A 17898-nucleotide genomic window follows, 5' to 3' on the forward strand; every position below is an offset into this window, starting at 1 on the left:
TTTATTCATCAGCTTCCCCCTGACATCAGGGGAACTAGTCCATTGACATTCACTGAAAACACTTCACTATTTGTTTTGGTTTCCCTTTTGTTTTGGTTGGCCAAGAGAAACTCCTGTAAATGTTGAAACATAAAATCCTTGCTATGACAGGGACCTGGCCCATTTTAGTCCATTCCTCCCCACCTTGTGCCATGGGCAGAATCAGGCCCTCGCCTCTGTCCTTCCCAGCCTCTGCCATGAGCAGGCCTGGTCACCAGCCTGTGACTCCCAGGTTGTCCACCATACACACAACTAAACCCCAATTTTGCCAGGTTTAGAGAGCTGCAACAGACTTTTTTGACTCAATCAGGGTTTATTAACTGAAAAATCCTTCCCTGGAACACAGCCCACAAGAAGAGAAAGGCCATATTGCATGGAAACTGTGAAGGGCATTGTGTTGTAAGAAAAAAAATAACATGAACTCTGCTTCCCATTTCTCCCCACCTTCCCATTTTCCCACTCCTTTCCTAGGTGTCCTCTTTCTTCCCTGGCTCCCAGGAGAATCCCCAGCAGACAAGGCAGCGAGCAATGGTGGAATCAGCAGTCAGATGTGGCTCAGAGCAGAGACTGTGACTAAAAGGAATGTAGAGCCAAATCTAGAAACAAGCAGCAATGAAGAGCTAAAACCACCAAAAATTAACACATACAGCTCCAACCATCCTGTACAGCACAAGGGGATGGCCAGAAAACCATGTGTGATGACACATGTTGCATGAGGAAGCTGAACTCAGTCACAGCAGTTCTGTGTGTGAGCTCAACCAGGTTTAGAAACAGCTCTTCAAGTCACCATGTCAGCAAGCAGCACAGGAAGGCAGTTGTCCACCTGTCTTACACTTCCACCATCTTTCCTTCTAGGTCTTCCACAGGTTATCCAACTCTTATCTTCTGCTACCATTACATTCCAAGAAAACTCTCTCTTGTCCTGTGTTGCATCTGAAACATCTATAAAGGCACCTTGCTGCTCTTCTTCCCCCTTTCCCTAAAATTACTTTTGAGGGCCACAAAAGTTTAAAAAACAAATAATAGGGAGACTAGAGAACCCTCTTCATCACACTTACATATCTAGATATCCCACTTCTGCTTGTAGCTCTTCATCACTTCATCCTACACATCACAACAGAAACATGAGAATTCCTTTTTTTGCTGCATTTCCTGATCTGACATGAGCGACTAAAACCAGAACTTCAAAATCTCACTGAGAGGAAGGAAACGGAGCACAGTATTTGCACTAACTTTCCACAGATTGCAAAAGCCTGGACTTACCATTTGGGAGGCATGTGCACCAGGCTTTTCCTCAGACTGATACTGATCCATGTCAATCAGGGATATCATTATTGCACAGCAACTGGAATTAAAATCGGCACAGGTATGTACAAATGCAGTTCTCTAAAAATTGGAAAACTGGTTAAAGTGCATGTGGAATAAAACTTTGTTCCCTTTCAGGATCAAAAGCATTTTCTTTGGTTTGAAATAATTCATCTAGATATTAAAAATTTTTAGTGAGTTATTATTTACTACCAAAATACAGTTACAGTTCTGAGGTTTTTCATTCCCAGTTAGTCCCTACAAAAGGCTTTCTAAAGTGCCACAAAGAGGGAAATGACAGCTTTTGTTTGGAGTAAATATAATGATTTATTCCTCTGTGCATTTCTTGAGCCTGGGGAAATGAAATCAGTAAAATCAGACCTTTCATCTTCGCGTTACTTTTTTTTCTGAATTGCTCTTCTTAACAAAAAAATTACTTCTTGGTGAATTGTTGAGGACATTATGGTGGGATGTATTTCCTCTGGGTTTGCATTAGATGTTTGTCAATTGTCTTCATGACAGCTGAGGGAGAACAATCCCTATAATGTAATTTACCACAACAACAAAAAGTATTTTCCCTTTTTACAAACTTCTCAGGAATAAACAGAATTGTTAATCTAATCAAAAACTTATTCTCATTGAGATAATCAACAGTGGAAATACTTGGGGCAGGGAGTGCTAATTCTAATTAATTGTTGATTAATAATGCTTGTTCTGAACTTATTAAATTAATAATGCAATGGATAATTCCTGCACTAACTTTGTTACGCCTCTGATATCAATATCTTGCTCTTTGCAACAGACCTCTGTACCATTATAAACCAAATTAAGTGTAAAATTGCAGCCTCAGAATAAGAAAATGTAGGGGGTTTAAGTCAAACAAGTTGAATGCCACTTTGGGACAATGTATAGTGATATAAAACTTAGCATTCCCTCAGACACAATGCACATTTATCTGTAACCTTCCTTGATTCCTGCTCATTTAATTTACCTGACCTTATCCACAGTCATCATCAGCTTCAGAATCCATGTGGGTAAAATCTTGGCTCTCTTGCAGTCTCAAATTTTCTATGACAACAGAAAATTGAGAACAATGCAATTACTACAGTCATATCTAGGACTACTTTTGCTAAAGTCAAATGGCAAGATAAATTCTCCAGTATCTTTTACATCTAATGGGGTTCCACTGTGTTCCAGTGCAGTGTTAAGAAATGACAGATCCCCCAAGGAGATCTTGGGCTCTAAGGCCATGGGTGAGCCCTGACTGCTACAGGCAAATTGCACCACTGTCTCAACCAGTCTTGGATTCAACAGAACACTGCAGAAAAACAACAACAACAAAAAGGAAAAACCAACAACAAAAAACCAAACAACAAACAAACAAAGCACACAAACAAAAGAAACGTTTTAATAGATCAGTGTGATTTTATCAAGACACAACATGACAACTATTTCAAAAGTAGATAACAGAAATAATGTTCCTACAGGAACATTTGGACACTGTCCTGACTTTCACAAGTATTCAAGACTTTTAATGAGGTCAGAAGCAAGTGTGCTCAAGTGCTTATGCTGTTTATCATTCACATGCCCAACATTCAAAAATAAAATTCTTTTATTTCAAAATCCAACCTTCTCTTCCTACTATTTCTTTCACAAGATCAAAAATAAAGGCCCCACACCAGTGTTAAGCAGCATGAAGTACCACTGACTCTGTGAGGCATTTGTCTCTACACTAGCCCAGAAATTCTCAGCTCTTTACTCACATCTGCTTGAATGGTTTATCTTTATTGAGATTTTATCTACATAAGACATTCAGTTCTACAGAAAATAAAACAAAAAAGGAATTTGGACTCCTACAGTGAATCTCAACTTCATTAAACAAATCAGCACATTTACCATTTCCTGTTGAAAAATAAAATTGCCAAACAATGTCTCCTTTAAAACGAAAGTAAATAAATCCAGCTGGAAGACTACACTTCTTTTTTTTTTTTTTTTTTTTTTTTTGAGAAAGGAATAACTAAAAATATAATCAAGAACTAGGCTCAGTGAAAGGGAAGGAAAGGAATTTTTGTTTTCTAATGGAGCTTTTCAAAATCAGGCAGCTGCTCAAATCCTGTGAGCTACTGTTCTATTCCTGTAATAATTTGCTGGCTGGGACAAGCAGTGCTTCAATCTGTCCTGGTACAGAGCAGAGGCAAACAAACAGGTACACCAAAAGAGAGCGAGACTGGTTCAGCCTGGAGAAGTTTTGGACTTGCTGTAAGGCACACTGCTAACTGCATACCTATGTAGGGGATGCAGAACCCTTACACTTTGATTCTGGTCTGTTTCCTAATTCCCAGCCTGTTCTCTTCCTTTGTTAATTCCAAATCCTGCTTTATCTTCATATTATCAATAGCTACTGATGCAGCATTCCTGATGTCTGAGTAGGAGCTGCAATAAAGGCAGTACAGAAGTACAGCCCTCCTGGTACAAAGTCCTTTGTGCATAAATATGCAATTTACCACCTGGAGTTCAGCTTCCCTAGAGAGCATAGAGCAGTGCTGAACTGCAAGGGTAGTCCTCTCTCCTTCCCTGAGCTTTTTAACTTCAGCTGCCCCTTGTGCCTCCTTCTTTCCTTTTGATCTTTTAAACAGTGAAAGGGGATTTGGCTGTCATAATAACAGGTACCTAATATTTAGACATCTGGGTCTGAACTCATATAGACAATAACCTTGTCCTAAGACTGGTGAGTCTTAGGAGTGCTTATGAATCTCATCTTTGGAGTGCTTATTTCTCCCTGTTGTTGGAAGCTGAGGGTCATGAGCTGAGACTCAGGTGTTTATCAGCTAAGTATCAAAAATACTCCTCAATGATCCAATTTTAAATACTCAATGCAATCTTTTTACAGATGATTCATTTGACCATTCCACTGATTCTGTAGCCTGTATTCTTCGGACATAGGGGATTTGATTGTAGGTTTCTCCAAATGTGTTAGTTATCTTTGTTGACTTAGTATGCAAGCTTTTTAAAAGGCACAGTGTTAGCTATTAAAATGTAGTCTACAGTGGCCAACTTCTTTTCTTTACCTGTCCTTTGACTCCTTTAATGCATTATTTGATAATACATAATACAGACTCGCAAAAGGGCTTAATCCAAAATTCTCTTAAGAAAGAATCCTGATTTCCTTCTGAAATGTAAAAGGAAGTAGTCAACCAAAGATTAGCGACTTCTTATAAAAATCTTTCATTACAGAAAATCTACAGAATGTAGTACATCCTCCAGGTTAAACAAGTAGGCCCCAAACACACCTCTCATGAGATTGTCCTTTGAGCAGATGCAATAGATAAAATGTCAATCACTTGCCTTGATAAAGAAGAATGAAAATGCAATTTATTCTTCTCTGCATTGCTGATCTCAATGTTCAGGACCAGTGCAGAAGGCCAGAGGTGTGCTGTGCTAACCACTGTCACCCCACTGCCAATCTTCAGGATGGCTTTAGCACAGGAACTGCACTTCTCTCAAGCCATACTGGTTGCCCTGCAGGGAGACCTTGCAGTGAGGAGCTCTGTGCTCTCCCTCCAATGCAACTCAAGGACCTGGGATCTGGCTCTGCAGTTAATACAGAAAAAAATGACAGAAGCAGTTCAGCAAAATAGCAAGGTACTTGATAGCTCTACTGTGTCTGATCAGATTAAGTAAAACTCAATAGCTGTTGTTTGGGGAGTGAGTGGGTTGTTTTTATAATTAATTCATTTTTCTCCCACTACATCACTAAACCACATGCCGCTCATCAGACAGATGCCCTAGCCCATGGTGAGCTTCACATAGTGGGACTAGACAGCTGCTAAGACATGAGCTAGCTAGTAAGCAACAGGATATTCTGCTGTTCTGTATGTGATTGTAGTGCAAATTAGCCTTTCATCAATGTGTAGAGACAATGACACATGAAAATATATGAATTTTGTATATGAGATTTACTGGTTGGAAATTGGCTGTATTCAATTTAAAACAGCAAGCAGAGATATATGACTTCATAGAAGATGCATTTAAATTCCAAACTAACTCATGTATCACTGCTATATCCAAAATCACTTTCAATCTTGACAGACTTAAGCCCCATATCCTGAAATTTTTTCTGCATCTCCAGGACTATTTTCAGTCCTCCTTTAAAATCCCTCTGAAATTTCCGTATTCTTCCTGAGAAGACACACAAACAGTCCAAAATACTTTAGTCACAAAGTTACATTATTTCTGCATGATTATTCATTTCCCACTAAGTCCTAAGGTCACAGTAAAGTACCTGTGAGAGTACTATTAAGAAGATTCACATCAGTTTCTATCATGACTACAGGGTCCTCATCTGAATCATTCACTTCATCTTGTTCGTTTCAGCAAACTTCCAAGAAAAATCTGGTGTAAACAGGGTACATCCAACAGACAGATACATTAACTTACAAGAAAACTGTTTACATTTATCTGAGAAGATCTACCTTTTTGAACTATCTTCCTGATAGACATTAAATAAAGCAACACCCATGGCAATATATGGCAATATCCCTCAGCTGGCAACCCCCAAGGCGTGTTAAAAATTAACAAAAGCATTTCACGGACCTCAGGCAGTTTCTCTTAAGATTCCTGGGTGGAAGTTACAAAGTATTGTTGCATGACACTGAATGCTGCACAATGCTGTTCCCTGCTACAGACCATTACCTTTTATTACTGATATATAAAATCTATAATATATGCAAAATATTCAAAACCCAGATATCTCTTAGATACATATCTTCTATTCTATACTTTACTCTAAATCTAGCAATGGTCTTGTCAAACATTAGCTTTGGTTGTCATTTATCTTGTTCCTCACATAAATACACTACTATCCATTATATTTGTCCTCCATGGCTTCAGGTATTTTAAATCTTTCTTCAACTGTCCTGAATCACCCATATTTTCCAACCTATACATTAATTATTTTTACTTATTTTCATTTACATCTTTTCATTATATACTGACTTTCTTCGTGCCATTAGAATATCCACATTTGGCTTGAACCACTTTTTGTCCAACTTCACTTTCCTTCACTTTCATGTGGCAGTCCTCTTACAGCATCTAGAGTAACAATTCTAGAAAAATTCTAGGACACATCTAGAAAAATTCTACAGGTATAGGCATATTTTGTTCTGCTGCACTTTGGCAGCATTTATGCAGAAATATTCATGCAAGAAAGACAGATGTGGATGAATTCCACAACATAACAAGATCCTTGGGCTTGAAGCTGGCTACATTCACACCACTAACCATGACTGATGTAAGTGTATTTCAGCACCTGTGATTTTCCCCTCAACAATCAGCTTTTCCTTGTTCATCATAACTGAGATGAAATACACTGTGCTGGACATTAAGAAATTGTATTTTTAAATGTTACCAAAGAGTAACCACCAGCCCAGAGGCAATCCTTGCAAGTCATCATCCCAAATCCCCGTGGAGCTGCAATGTCACATTGCTGAATGACATTCTTCACAATTTCTTAGTCTGGAGGTAAAAGACTTTCAATCTACTTATTTTTCTCCCACTGATGCCATCCATGTCCAATTTCTACAGTACAAATCACTTCACACATTTCTGTCGCTGATATTAGACCGAGCTTCCCACAGCCTCCCCCAGCACCTGTGGCGTGCCCAGGCCCCGGCACTCACTGAGTGCCCGCTGCCATGGGGCTGAAACCTGGACACTGCTCCTGCCTGGGGCTGGTCTCTTCTCCCAGGCAACCAGGGACAGGACTGGAGGACACAGCCCTCAGCTGTGCCAGGGGAGGTTTATTCTGGATGTTGGGAGGGATTTCTTCACTGAGAGGGCGATTAGAGATGGAACTGGGCTGCCCAGGGAGGTGGGTGGGGTGCCGTCCCTGGAGCAGTTTAAGAGGAAGCTGGATGTGGCACTGAGCGCCATGGTCTATTGAACAGGTGGTGTTCATCATCGGCTGTACTCGATGACCTCAGAAGTCTTCTCCAACCTAATCTTTGAGAGTTTGACTTCTGGCTGCCCACAAATCCTGAAAGGATTTGAACCACAACTGCATATGCGGTTCAAATCCTTTCAGGATCCCCCATTTCCATTCCCAACGCCCCCCTCTGCCCCGGGATCCCCCATTTCCCATTTCCCACTTCCCATTCCCAACGCCCCCCTCTGCCCCGGGATCCCCCATTTCCCACTTCCCATTCCCAACGCGCCCCCGCCCCGCTCCTTCCCAGGCTCCCCGCCCACCGCGCGCGCACGCGCACAGGGTGCCGCCCCCGCAGGGAGCGCGCGCGGGTCCCGCCCTTCCTGCCGGGAAGGAGGAGCGGGAGGGGGCGGTGCAGCCGGACGGGAAGATGGCGGACCTGGAGGAGCAGCTGTCCGATGAGGAGAAGGTAGGGATGGATGGATGGATAGATAGGTTGCGCCGAGCCGCGCCGCCCTCCTGTCCTCCGTCCCTCCGCGCCGGCGGCGCTCCCGTTGCAGCGTGGCCGGCAGGCGGGCCCGGCCGCAGCAGGGGCGGGCGGAGGGCCGGGGTTGAGGCCGGGGCAGGGCCGGCCCGGCCCGGCCGCATCTCCCGCCGCTCCTTGTACGGTGCGGGGCCGGGGGGCGGCGCCGGGGCCCCGCGGGGGCGGCTGCCGCTGCTCTGCTGGTCCCTGTGGCCGCCCCCGGACGGCGTGCGGGGCGCGGGGCTGGCGGGGAGCGGCAGGAGAGACGCGGAAGGGCTCTCCCTTCCCCCACCTCCACTTCCCGTTCCCGAGGCGCCGGGCCCCTGCCGCCGGCCGCTCCGAGGCACCGGCCTGCCGTGCCCAGGCAGCCCCGGGAGGACATGGGATACGTGTGAGCTACGGGAGGAAGGAGCTGTGGGGATGAGGAAGGCTGTTTTGCTTCCTGCTAGGAGGCAGAAATTGGGGAAGTGGGAGGTCAAGGAGCAGAGGGACTGTGTTAGAGATGTATCACGTACTCTTTTTGAGTTGGAAACTCAAATTTAAGGCGGATTTTTCCAGAAAAGTCTCAAAAGGTGCCGGGTGTTTTGTGAGACCTCAGTTATCACTGCTCCTTGTCATTCTCTGGGGGATTCAGCTTCATAGCAGCTGCCTGTTTCCCGGCTAGGGTGTGGTGTTTCGTCTACATGGTGCACTGCCTTTATGTAATGCATGCTCTTGCTCACTTTCCCTTTAAAAACTCACATTTTCATGTCTGTGGAAGTTGTGAGATGACTGAAATGTGGAAGGCATCAAAAATGATGTTTCAAACTTATTTGAAGTTAGAAGGATGTCTAGAATATCCAAGTGGTTACAGGAATACGGGTTTTCTGTTTGACCCTGTTTTATAAGTAGAGATGCACTGGTATACCTAGGAGTGCATAGCACCTAGATCTTGCTATCCTTTTCCCAAGAGGTTTGAAGACTCTGCCTTCCTCTACTTAATTCACATTCCAAGGCCACCTCTCTGTTGATACAAGTAGTAATGTGATCCAGAAGTGTAAGTGGTAATTGTGTTTTTTCTACCCCTTATAGAAAATACAAGTACACTAATCCAGTACACTGTTGCAGAAGGTATTCTGAAAATACTTTTACTGTAAGTTGTCTTGCCATCAGTGAATGATTAAGATTGGAAGGGATCCTTGGAAATCATACTGTAGAGTCATCCAGAGCAGGCTGCCCAGTACTGTGTGCAGGTGGCTTTTGGAAATCTCTAGGGGTGCAGACTCCACAGCCTCCTTGGGCAACCTGTGGCAGTGCTCGGTCACCCTTGTAGTGAAAAAGTGTTTCCTTGTGCTCAGGTGGCACCTCCTGTGTTTCTTTTTGTGCCCATTGCTTCTTGACCTGTCAAATAATAAAAGACAGAATGACAGTTTTGTCTGTGTATGATCTTGGCAGCGCTGCCTGTGCTTTTGTGGCTGATGGAGTTAAGTTCTGAACTTTCTTCCACTCGCTGATTTTGTTTTTTCTTTTCTCCCGAAATAAATGCAGAGACTTATAGAGACCCTTCCTGCCTTGGTATAAGTGAATAGAATGACCACTCATCCATTGTAAATTTAAATTGATTTCTCTAGTAGTCCCATATAAAATTGATTGTCCTCTATGAGTGGAATTTTCCAAGCCTGAGAGTCTGTTTTATTGGCTAAGAAACCAAAGATGGGTAACCCTGCAAACTCATGGAAAATATACATGTGGCAATATACATGTGATACCTTAAGATTTTATTTCTGATGGATTAAGCTGTGCCATTTTTGTACAATAAAATTGTTATTTCAAGTATTCTGTTCTACTGAGCTTAAAAAATATGAGCTGAATGGCATTTGACAAACACACCCTTCTCACTCATGCAGTTGGGACTATAAATAAATGCAAGAGTAGATGCAAAGAGGCAAACGTTGATTTTCATGAGAAATAAATCACATTGCTCCTTTATATCCTTTCCTTTCATGATACAGAACTGCTAATATTGAAGGCTGATGCAGATGACGGTGGTGGTGTAGTTTTGTAGATAATTTCAGTAGAGACATAAGTAGAACCCTGAAACTCCTCAAGGAGGAAAGAAGGTGAACCAAATAACAGAACGTTTTTTGTCTCAGACTTGTAATAATGGTGTATGAGCACAAATAAGTAGGAAATTGAGTGATGTAATGATAGGCCAGGTTCAGAAAGGTCTTTGATTCATATCTTACTTCATGTTAGTCAAAAGATTTTAAGTGTTGCAAAGGCAATAGGCAATTCCATGTACCTTACTGTTGCTGGATTTAAGATGACTGTGTTTAGCTGTAGCACAATTCAAGTTTAAAACCAGCAGTGTTTGGCATAATTGAGAATACAGAAGGGGTATAATTGGAATAATGGCAAACCAGGTTGTTACAGTTCAGATAAATGATCTTTAAAACCAAGGAAAGAGAAGAACCAGGAAGAGCATTTCAATATTCAAGACAATTTTGAACTCAATCTTGTTCCTCAGATTCCCATTTTTAAAGAGATTTTTGAAGACTTGTTTTTCTTTCAGTGATGCAATGTGTGTTGCATCATTGCAACAATACAGGGATTATTTGTAGCAAATAAGGTGTGTAAGGTTTGTGTGGATCCAAAGATCTGAAGTTGGACCATTGCCAGGGAAAGTTTCTGGTTTTAGCATCCAGGAGCAGCTATTTTTCAGTGCTAAAGACAGCTTTTGTGATCCACAGTGTTGCATTATTCACATAGGTCACTGAAAGTTCAGGAGCTTTTAGGTATGTTGAATAACGTAAGTATGTTTGTTTATTGATTCGGTTCATTTATTTAAAAACGGGGTGTGAGAGGTGGAAACCTTGAAGCCCTGAACTCTGGAGTAGCAGTCACCACTTCTGCACCCTTCCTATATAGATAATGCATCATCGCTGAACAAGGTCTGCAAAAACCTTGCAAAACCTATTCAGCTGTGCAGGATATTTGAAGTAGTTTTGTTAAAGTCTAGTAACCATTTTTTGCAGTTCAATTTTATTCCATTTTAGCTAGAAATTATTTCCTTACCTTTGTAGCTACAAAAAAACTAATAAACATACATAAAAATATTTTAATTAGCATATTAGTGGGAATATTAAAGGTAGAATTTATCTACATGAGTGTAGGCCATAATTAATGAAAGGTACTGATTTTACTGTAAAAGTTGCATTTGCTAATGTAAATACTCATTTACAAACAATGGCACAAATTAAAAACAACACAGAAACCAGTTAAATCGTAAAACTAGTGTTCTCTAGTCCATTTTTGGTGACTTGAAGGGACATGTTAGGTTTGGTTGGGGTTTTTTGTTTTTAATGTGAATCTGCAAAGCACAGGAGTTAAATAGCTGTGTATGACTTGAGATACAGCCTCAGAAAATCAGGATGCCTTCAGGGAGGAAAGGATAACACATGAAGTTTTTAAATACTAAATTAACTTGCATTCCTTAAAATGCTGAACATAATAAACATGGGAATCGTCAAACTTTTATTTTTTTAAAGGAACTACACCTCTTTCAGCAAGTTTATATCTCAGTAGTTTGACTTTTTTGGAAAGATGGGGTTTAACAGTGTCATTAGAAGAAAACTTCGCTTATAAAGAGGAAGCAGTCCCATTTTTGAAAGTGAGCCTGGATGGCTTCCAGGTATTTCCTGGTGTATTGGGTAACTGTGTAACTTCTTAAATTTGTAGATTTTGACACCTAATTTACCTAATAAAGTTAAACTAAACTCTGCAGTGTAGTTTTGTCAGATTAAGGAGAACCATTTCTTATGTCAGTGCTTTGGAATGAGAAGTCTATGCCAGTAAAATGAATCTCTCACCTGCAATGTTGTCTTTTGAGTGTAATACATTTACAGCAGATTGCACTTATATGTACAAGCCCTCCAATGTGAAAGGCTCAGGTACTTTTCTCAATGCAAATATAAACTTTTTTCATAAAACTGCTTTGAAAGCATTAGCGGAATTTTTGACAGAAAAAATGGTACTTTTCTAGTTTACATGTGTTAAAGCAATTCCTTTGCTCTACATCATTCATTTTGAAAGGATTTAGACTTCTGACTTTCAGAATTGTATCAAATGAGACTGTAGATGAGTAGGAGTTGCATTTGAATAACCCTTTCTGGGTATAATTGCACTGTAATCTGTAAAGTAAACTTTAGATCTTGCAAGTGTCCTTGATAACATTTTGATGAAATTCTTTAGTAAGAATGAGGAAGTTAGGAGTGCTTTTCAGACTGCCACGTAATTTTGAATATTGGAGCCCTTCCAAGATTAAAGATTTTCATGTCCATCTCAGGATATGTATGAAAATATGTGTGAAGATAGAATGTTGTCTTGAGTTAGTTTGGTTTTGGTTTTTTTTAACTAAAAATGCATCAATACCATTGAGATTGAAGAACAGATATTTGAATCACTTTCTTGGGAAACTGTTAAACACTGTCTGAAGAAGTGATCATCTATTGTATGTGTAACTGCAAATAATAACTTGGTTTGCTTCTACAGTCATACTGGCTGGAAGAAGTTTCTGAAGGTAACTCAAATGCTGGTTAGTCAAAATGGGCAAGCTGAGATAAGGTTGCTCAGGGACTTGCCCTTTGAGTTTTGGGTATCTCCAGGAACAGAGACTGTACTAGCTCTCTGGGTGAGGTGTTGCAATGTTTGTCTAAGCCCACAGTCAGAAACTTATCCTAATTTCTAATTGTTGCAACTTGTGTGCAGTGCTGCTTGTCTTTTACTGTGTACCTCCATAGTAAGTTACTGTGCAAATCAAAATTGTTTGCCTTTTGACAAGTGAAAAGTAACTACTTGAAGCTTGATGATGAATACAAATGAAACCTATTGTTATAAATAAAAGATCAGTGATTTCTAAAACTTCAGGTCATATAGTCCTTCCTTAGTACTAGCTTGAAGAAATGGGGTACCTTTTGGGGATGATGACTTGTACCACGTATGGGAGTATTGGAGTATTCATAATGCAGTGGCACCTCAGGACCATCAAAAACCCCCTTCTTGCTGTCTTTGTACCCTCAAAACTTCTTTGAGAAGCTTGCTGCCTAGGAAACCTCATAGCTCAAGTGGATAAGAGATACAAATTGAAGCAAAAATAATAGGACAAGTTATTGGCAAATACAGAGATGAAACTGGAGACATTATTTTATGATATAACAGATATGATTTTATTGCCTACCAATACCATCTTCAACCTACAAGTTCTGCTGTGAAATTCTATTTTCGGTTAGTTTCAATATTGGCAGTCAAAAAAGAACAGGAAAAGGGTAGCTTTAGCTTTTAGCTGCATTATTTAGCAAACCCCTGCATTTTTTACAGGCAGCCCTGTGTACTATTCACTTTCAGGTTCTGGGAGTGGGATGTAAAAGAGTTGGAAGTGCTCATTGAGAAATGAAAGCAGGTTTTTGAGCATGCGGCAATTACTTTTTTAATCCTTGAGTAAAAAACTTCTGAAATGTAAAATATTTCAAATACTTTCTTAGCTTGACAGAGGACATTAAAACCTTGAATAGGTAACTCAGAGAGAGAACTGTAAGATGCTGGAATTGGGAGGGGGAGACGTAACAGGGTGGTACCTGATTCCATCCATTTGCATAGAGCAAGCTCTGTTATGTTCTTTTTCTCTCACCCCTGCTATTGAATCTGGGCTTAATGCCCTTGGAGTATCTCATTATAACAAGTTATCTCGGTGTAGGAGATTTAACAACTTCAAAAACTTGGGCTTTGTAGTAGAAGAATACTTTGCAAATATGAACCAAGTGCTTTTTAGCTTCCATTGGATACCACTTTGTAAAGACTGCTGAGAAGGAGTCTGCAGCTGAGGATCCTGTGTGTTGATGTCCCTGTAACAGGGCTTCTTGGGTTTCTGTAGGAGATGACACTGTTGGTTTCTTTCTTTGTGAAGTCTTGGTTAGCCGTTTCTTATACCATTTACTTCTCAAATAAAACTTAATGCTTTTGCTTTTCATTAAATGTAAAATTTTACTGCTTTTTCAGTTTTCAGTGAATGACTTTTGCAAGGAAATTTTTTTATGCTGCTTAACTGTTTTCTATCTGTTCTATAAGCTTAGGTATGAAGTTGCTTGGCTACAATTGTATATATAATTATAAATAGTTGTATGTAAATATATACATTATACAATATATACATAAATAGCCATGTATAAATATATATATAATGAAAGGTTTCCAATTTTATATGCTCAGGAGTAATAAGAATAACTACAGAATAACAGGGGGGAAATTTATCTTTTTTTTTTTTAATGGTTAATCTTGTGTGTTACTCAAATAACATCCTTTACTTTCATATTCCTTTTTGCTATCTTTGTCTGATGCAGTGACTTTCAGAAATCCTGTTTGGAGTTTCGGTTTTCTTAAATCTTCTTAATATGATGTGGTGTGTAAAGTGATTTTAACATGGAGACTTTTATGATATTTAGATATTCTTCTGCTGAAAGGTCTTACAGTGAAGCATTCACCACCTTTCTAAGTGGTTATTTTTGTGAAAATAAATCTCATTATTGAAGTCAGGTCGTCAGGTAGAAAGAATGCAGCTAAATTACCGCGTTGTTTTGTAAGATGTACTTTATGCAGCTTTGTGAAGGGCTGGTACTGTTACATATTTTTAAATACTTGTGTATTAAAAATAATTGAGGAAAACACATGTTTTCCAGATGCAATGTAGCTTTAGGCATTACAATTAAGGAAATGTCTGTTCAGTCAAAGCCATAGGTATGGAATGTGCCCCTCCTTTCCTGTGCCACAGAACCACATTTTTACGGGGTTTTTCCTTAGCTCTTCTGGAAGCAGAAGTGAATTGGATACTGCAGAGAGTTTGCAGTTGAGCTCGGTAGGAAGCAGTGGCAGCGCTATGTTTGTATTCATTCCCTCTCTACCAGAGTCGCTGCCTTTGTTCCATGTTTGTGTGAGATCATGCGTGTTTTGGGATTCTGTTCTGCTGTTTGAAGTTATACCTGTGGGTATGGTGAGGTTTCCTGAGATGCTGTGAAGGCAGTTTGCTGCTGACATGCGGTAATTCCTTTCTCACAGTTTTGTTCTCAGAGCTTGTCCAGCTGTTTGAAGGCTTTTTTGCCTCACTAAACTGTCAGCAGCAGGAAGCAATGATAATTATTTAAAGCTCTTTTTTAGCTAAATTGCTTATCTTCTTGCCACCTTCTAAAGCTATTCTTTAGGTTGATCAACTGCTTGTCTGAATACTCACAGAAGTAGATAAGCACTGATGACACATAGGAGTTTTTGAAAAAGTAGTGGTGTAAGGTCCTGGGAAGTTTGTAGCCTAAAGATTTAATGAGCAATTGGAGCCAGTGCTACCAAATATCGAGATATCCAAAGGGGAAGCTGGTTACGTGTTCTTGAAACACTGAAGGGTTTACAAAGTCAAGAACTATGTTGATGTTTGGGTAGAGCATCAAGCATTGTATCCTACAAGTATTTCAACCTTAGAACTGTGTTCCTTTGTGTGTAATGCATGTCAATGCAAAATTCATTTTGAGTGATAGATGTCAAAACAGTTTTGCTTTTTAAGGAACAGCAAAGGTGCCGATTGAAAAGTGATGGTACAGCTCGAGCTGAACTTAACTAACAAGTTTTACTCAAACGCAGAACTAAGTAAAACTAGGTGTTATGGCCAGTATCACTCCATTGAGTACAAACTGTATCCCTTATTTTGAGTGTGACTTAGAGATCTTGAGAGAATTCAAACTTGCCTCATTTACCTGATGTCTCTGTCAATATTTATGTGACTATGAGCTAATTGTGAGAAAATCCTGTAGCTACCTGTAAATAAAGTGGGTCACGACAAACCCATTGTTGCAGATAGGTTTTTAACAAGAACTACACAGAAGGCATGACTGAGAACAGAGCTCTAGTCTGTTCTGTTCCTGGAGCTCCCTTCTGGATGTGATATCTCATCATCTTTTTTTTTGCCAAACAGATTTCTGTGAGTGGGAGATTTATTGTGTGTTGTAAGATAGCAATGGTACCCTCAGGAATCCGGAATGTAAATGCATGATGTACAATGCTTTGAGCCTGCTGTAACAGTGATAAAAGTAACTTTGGGAAGCTCTTTTCATTCCCCTGTGATTAGCAGCAAAGTTGTCTTTGAGTGCAAATTATTGTGGGAATCTTTTGCACGCCCTCCATCTTCCTCCCCTTCGCCTCCGTCTCCCAAATTTTCATGCATTTTCTTAGGTTAAAAGGGCTTTTAGTATCTATTTCACTATTTCATTTTTATTGCTGTGGAGCAGTGAACTTTAACCTGTTGGGAGTGTGGAGGAAGGGGTGGGTCTCGCTGCTGCAAGGAGTTCACAGCTGAATTTCTGAATTTGAAAGAAGGGATGTACAGGAAGGAGTAAGGCTGAGTGTATGGTTTCACAGTCTCCTGCTTATCAGCATGTTTTTGCTGTGCAGCTTGGATGCTGATTGAAGGAGTGAGCTGTCAGAGTGCCTAGCAAACAAAACCGTGAAGTTAAAAGGGGCAAAGAAAAATGGAAGAGGGAGAGTTTTAATGTGCCTGCCAGTGCTAAAAGCTGCACCTTGGCAGAGTCGGAGGAGCGAGCTGCCGTGAGGGGACAGCGGCAGTGGGAGCGCGTTCCTCTCCCTGACCATATATAGGCACAAACAGCGACAGGGCTGCTCCAACCACTGACGCTCCTCGCGGGGCAGGAACCGGAAGAGTGATCTCGGGGCATTGCAAACCGCTATGTAGAACTTCTGAAAGATTAAATAAACTTCAGAATGGCTTGGGCTGGAAAACATAGAGGAGTAGGATTTCTCTTATGTATCACATGGGTGTCATGCATTGAGAAAAATGAAATTGTGAAATAACGGCAGAAGTATGGGAAAAAATTAGATTTAGCATAACTGCCACCATTCTGTACATTACTACATTGCTCTTTGCTTGTGAAGTCTGAAAACTGCCAATATTGTTGTAACTAAGTGTAGGAATTTGTTGATAGATCAGTTGTTTTAATCCCTAGCAGAATAAAGAATTAGGCATAATACCTAATGATTGTATTAATCACATACAACAATCCTGTCCTTTTCTCTTTTGCTAGGCTTCTCTATAAATTTTTACCTTAATTGAAATAGCGTATAGAATCAATAAGCTTTGAGGTTTTTAGGTAGGTTTAATAAACTTTCAGCTGATGTGATAGGTAGCATTTGACTTGTGAAATTTGAGGTAGGTTTGATAAACTTTTAACTGATGTGATAGGTAGCATTTGACTTCACTTGGATTCTGAAAGTAAATCTTGCTAGCTCTTACCTGCTGAGAGCAGACTTCAATTTACGCAAGACTGTGAGTGGTGTAAATGTGAAAACTGGATAAAGAGAGTGGCTGCAGTGGGGAATGCTTCCCTTCTGTTCCAGAAGTCGTTTTTATACTTTTTTTTAACGTGCTCTCAGCTTCTGTATGATTTGTCCAAATTAATGCTCAAAACTGCACAAAGACACGATTCATAAAAACATGTGTTGATGGGCTTTTTTTGCATTCAAGAAATTTAATGTAGAAAACACATGGTTCCTTACACAGGTTTGGGGTAAAAGCTGTTTTTTGTAAACCACTGGCGATCAGATGTTCTGGATTAGTCTGAAGTTTATAATTTTTTGCTACTCTGAAGACTTGAAGCGGGAAAGTAACTCAAATCTCCATCAATAAAACACTGTCTTAAACTTTAGGTAGTGTTTTGGGAGTAACTACAGTAATAAGTGGAGAAACTTCAGGTATTTTATGTCTTCGAGTTTTCTAAAGAAAGACTCAACTGTAACAATTTTTTGTTACTTGCTGATACATGGATAAGTTTCTTGCACTGTGTGTAAAGGTGCAGTTCTCTTGAATGGAAAAAGGTTTTGTCATTTGAATTCATACAATATTATGATGTTTCTGTTTTGGCTTGTGTAAATCAATTTTTAGAAGTCTCAATGCATTGAAAAATCAACATTTATTGCAATTGTAATGCTCCTGATTGGTTTTCTTAACTATTTTCAGCAGCTACAACTTCCTTTCTCAATTTAACTAAAGAGCAGTTTAGGTTTTTTGCCTGTGACTTTG

At 40.1% G+C, this 17898-nt stretch overlaps 1 protein-coding gene across 1 annotated transcript in view; it reads left to right on the forward strand.

The window, feature by feature from the left end:
* Window positions 1–7596: 7596 nt before the first annotated feature.
* Window positions 7597–17898, forward strand: part of CAPZA2 (capping actin protein of muscle Z-line subunit alpha 2) — a 32427-nt gene continuing 22125 nt past the window's right edge. The window contains exon 1 of the mRNA XM_005481968.4: window positions 7597–7736. Within this exon, the coding sequence (XP_005482025.1) occupies window positions 7698–7736 (39 nt within the window). The 5' untranslated portion in view covers window positions 7597–7697. The remainder of the gene's footprint in view (window positions 7737–17898) is intronic.

The sequence above is a fragment of the Zonotrichia albicollis genome, chromosome 4 (assembly GCF_047830755.1).
Source record: "Zonotrichia albicollis isolate bZonAlb1 chromosome 4, bZonAlb1.hap1, whole genome shotgun sequence".
In the NCBI taxonomy this organism is placed as follows: Eukaryota; Metazoa; Chordata; class Aves; order Passeriformes; family Passerellidae; genus Zonotrichia; species Zonotrichia albicollis.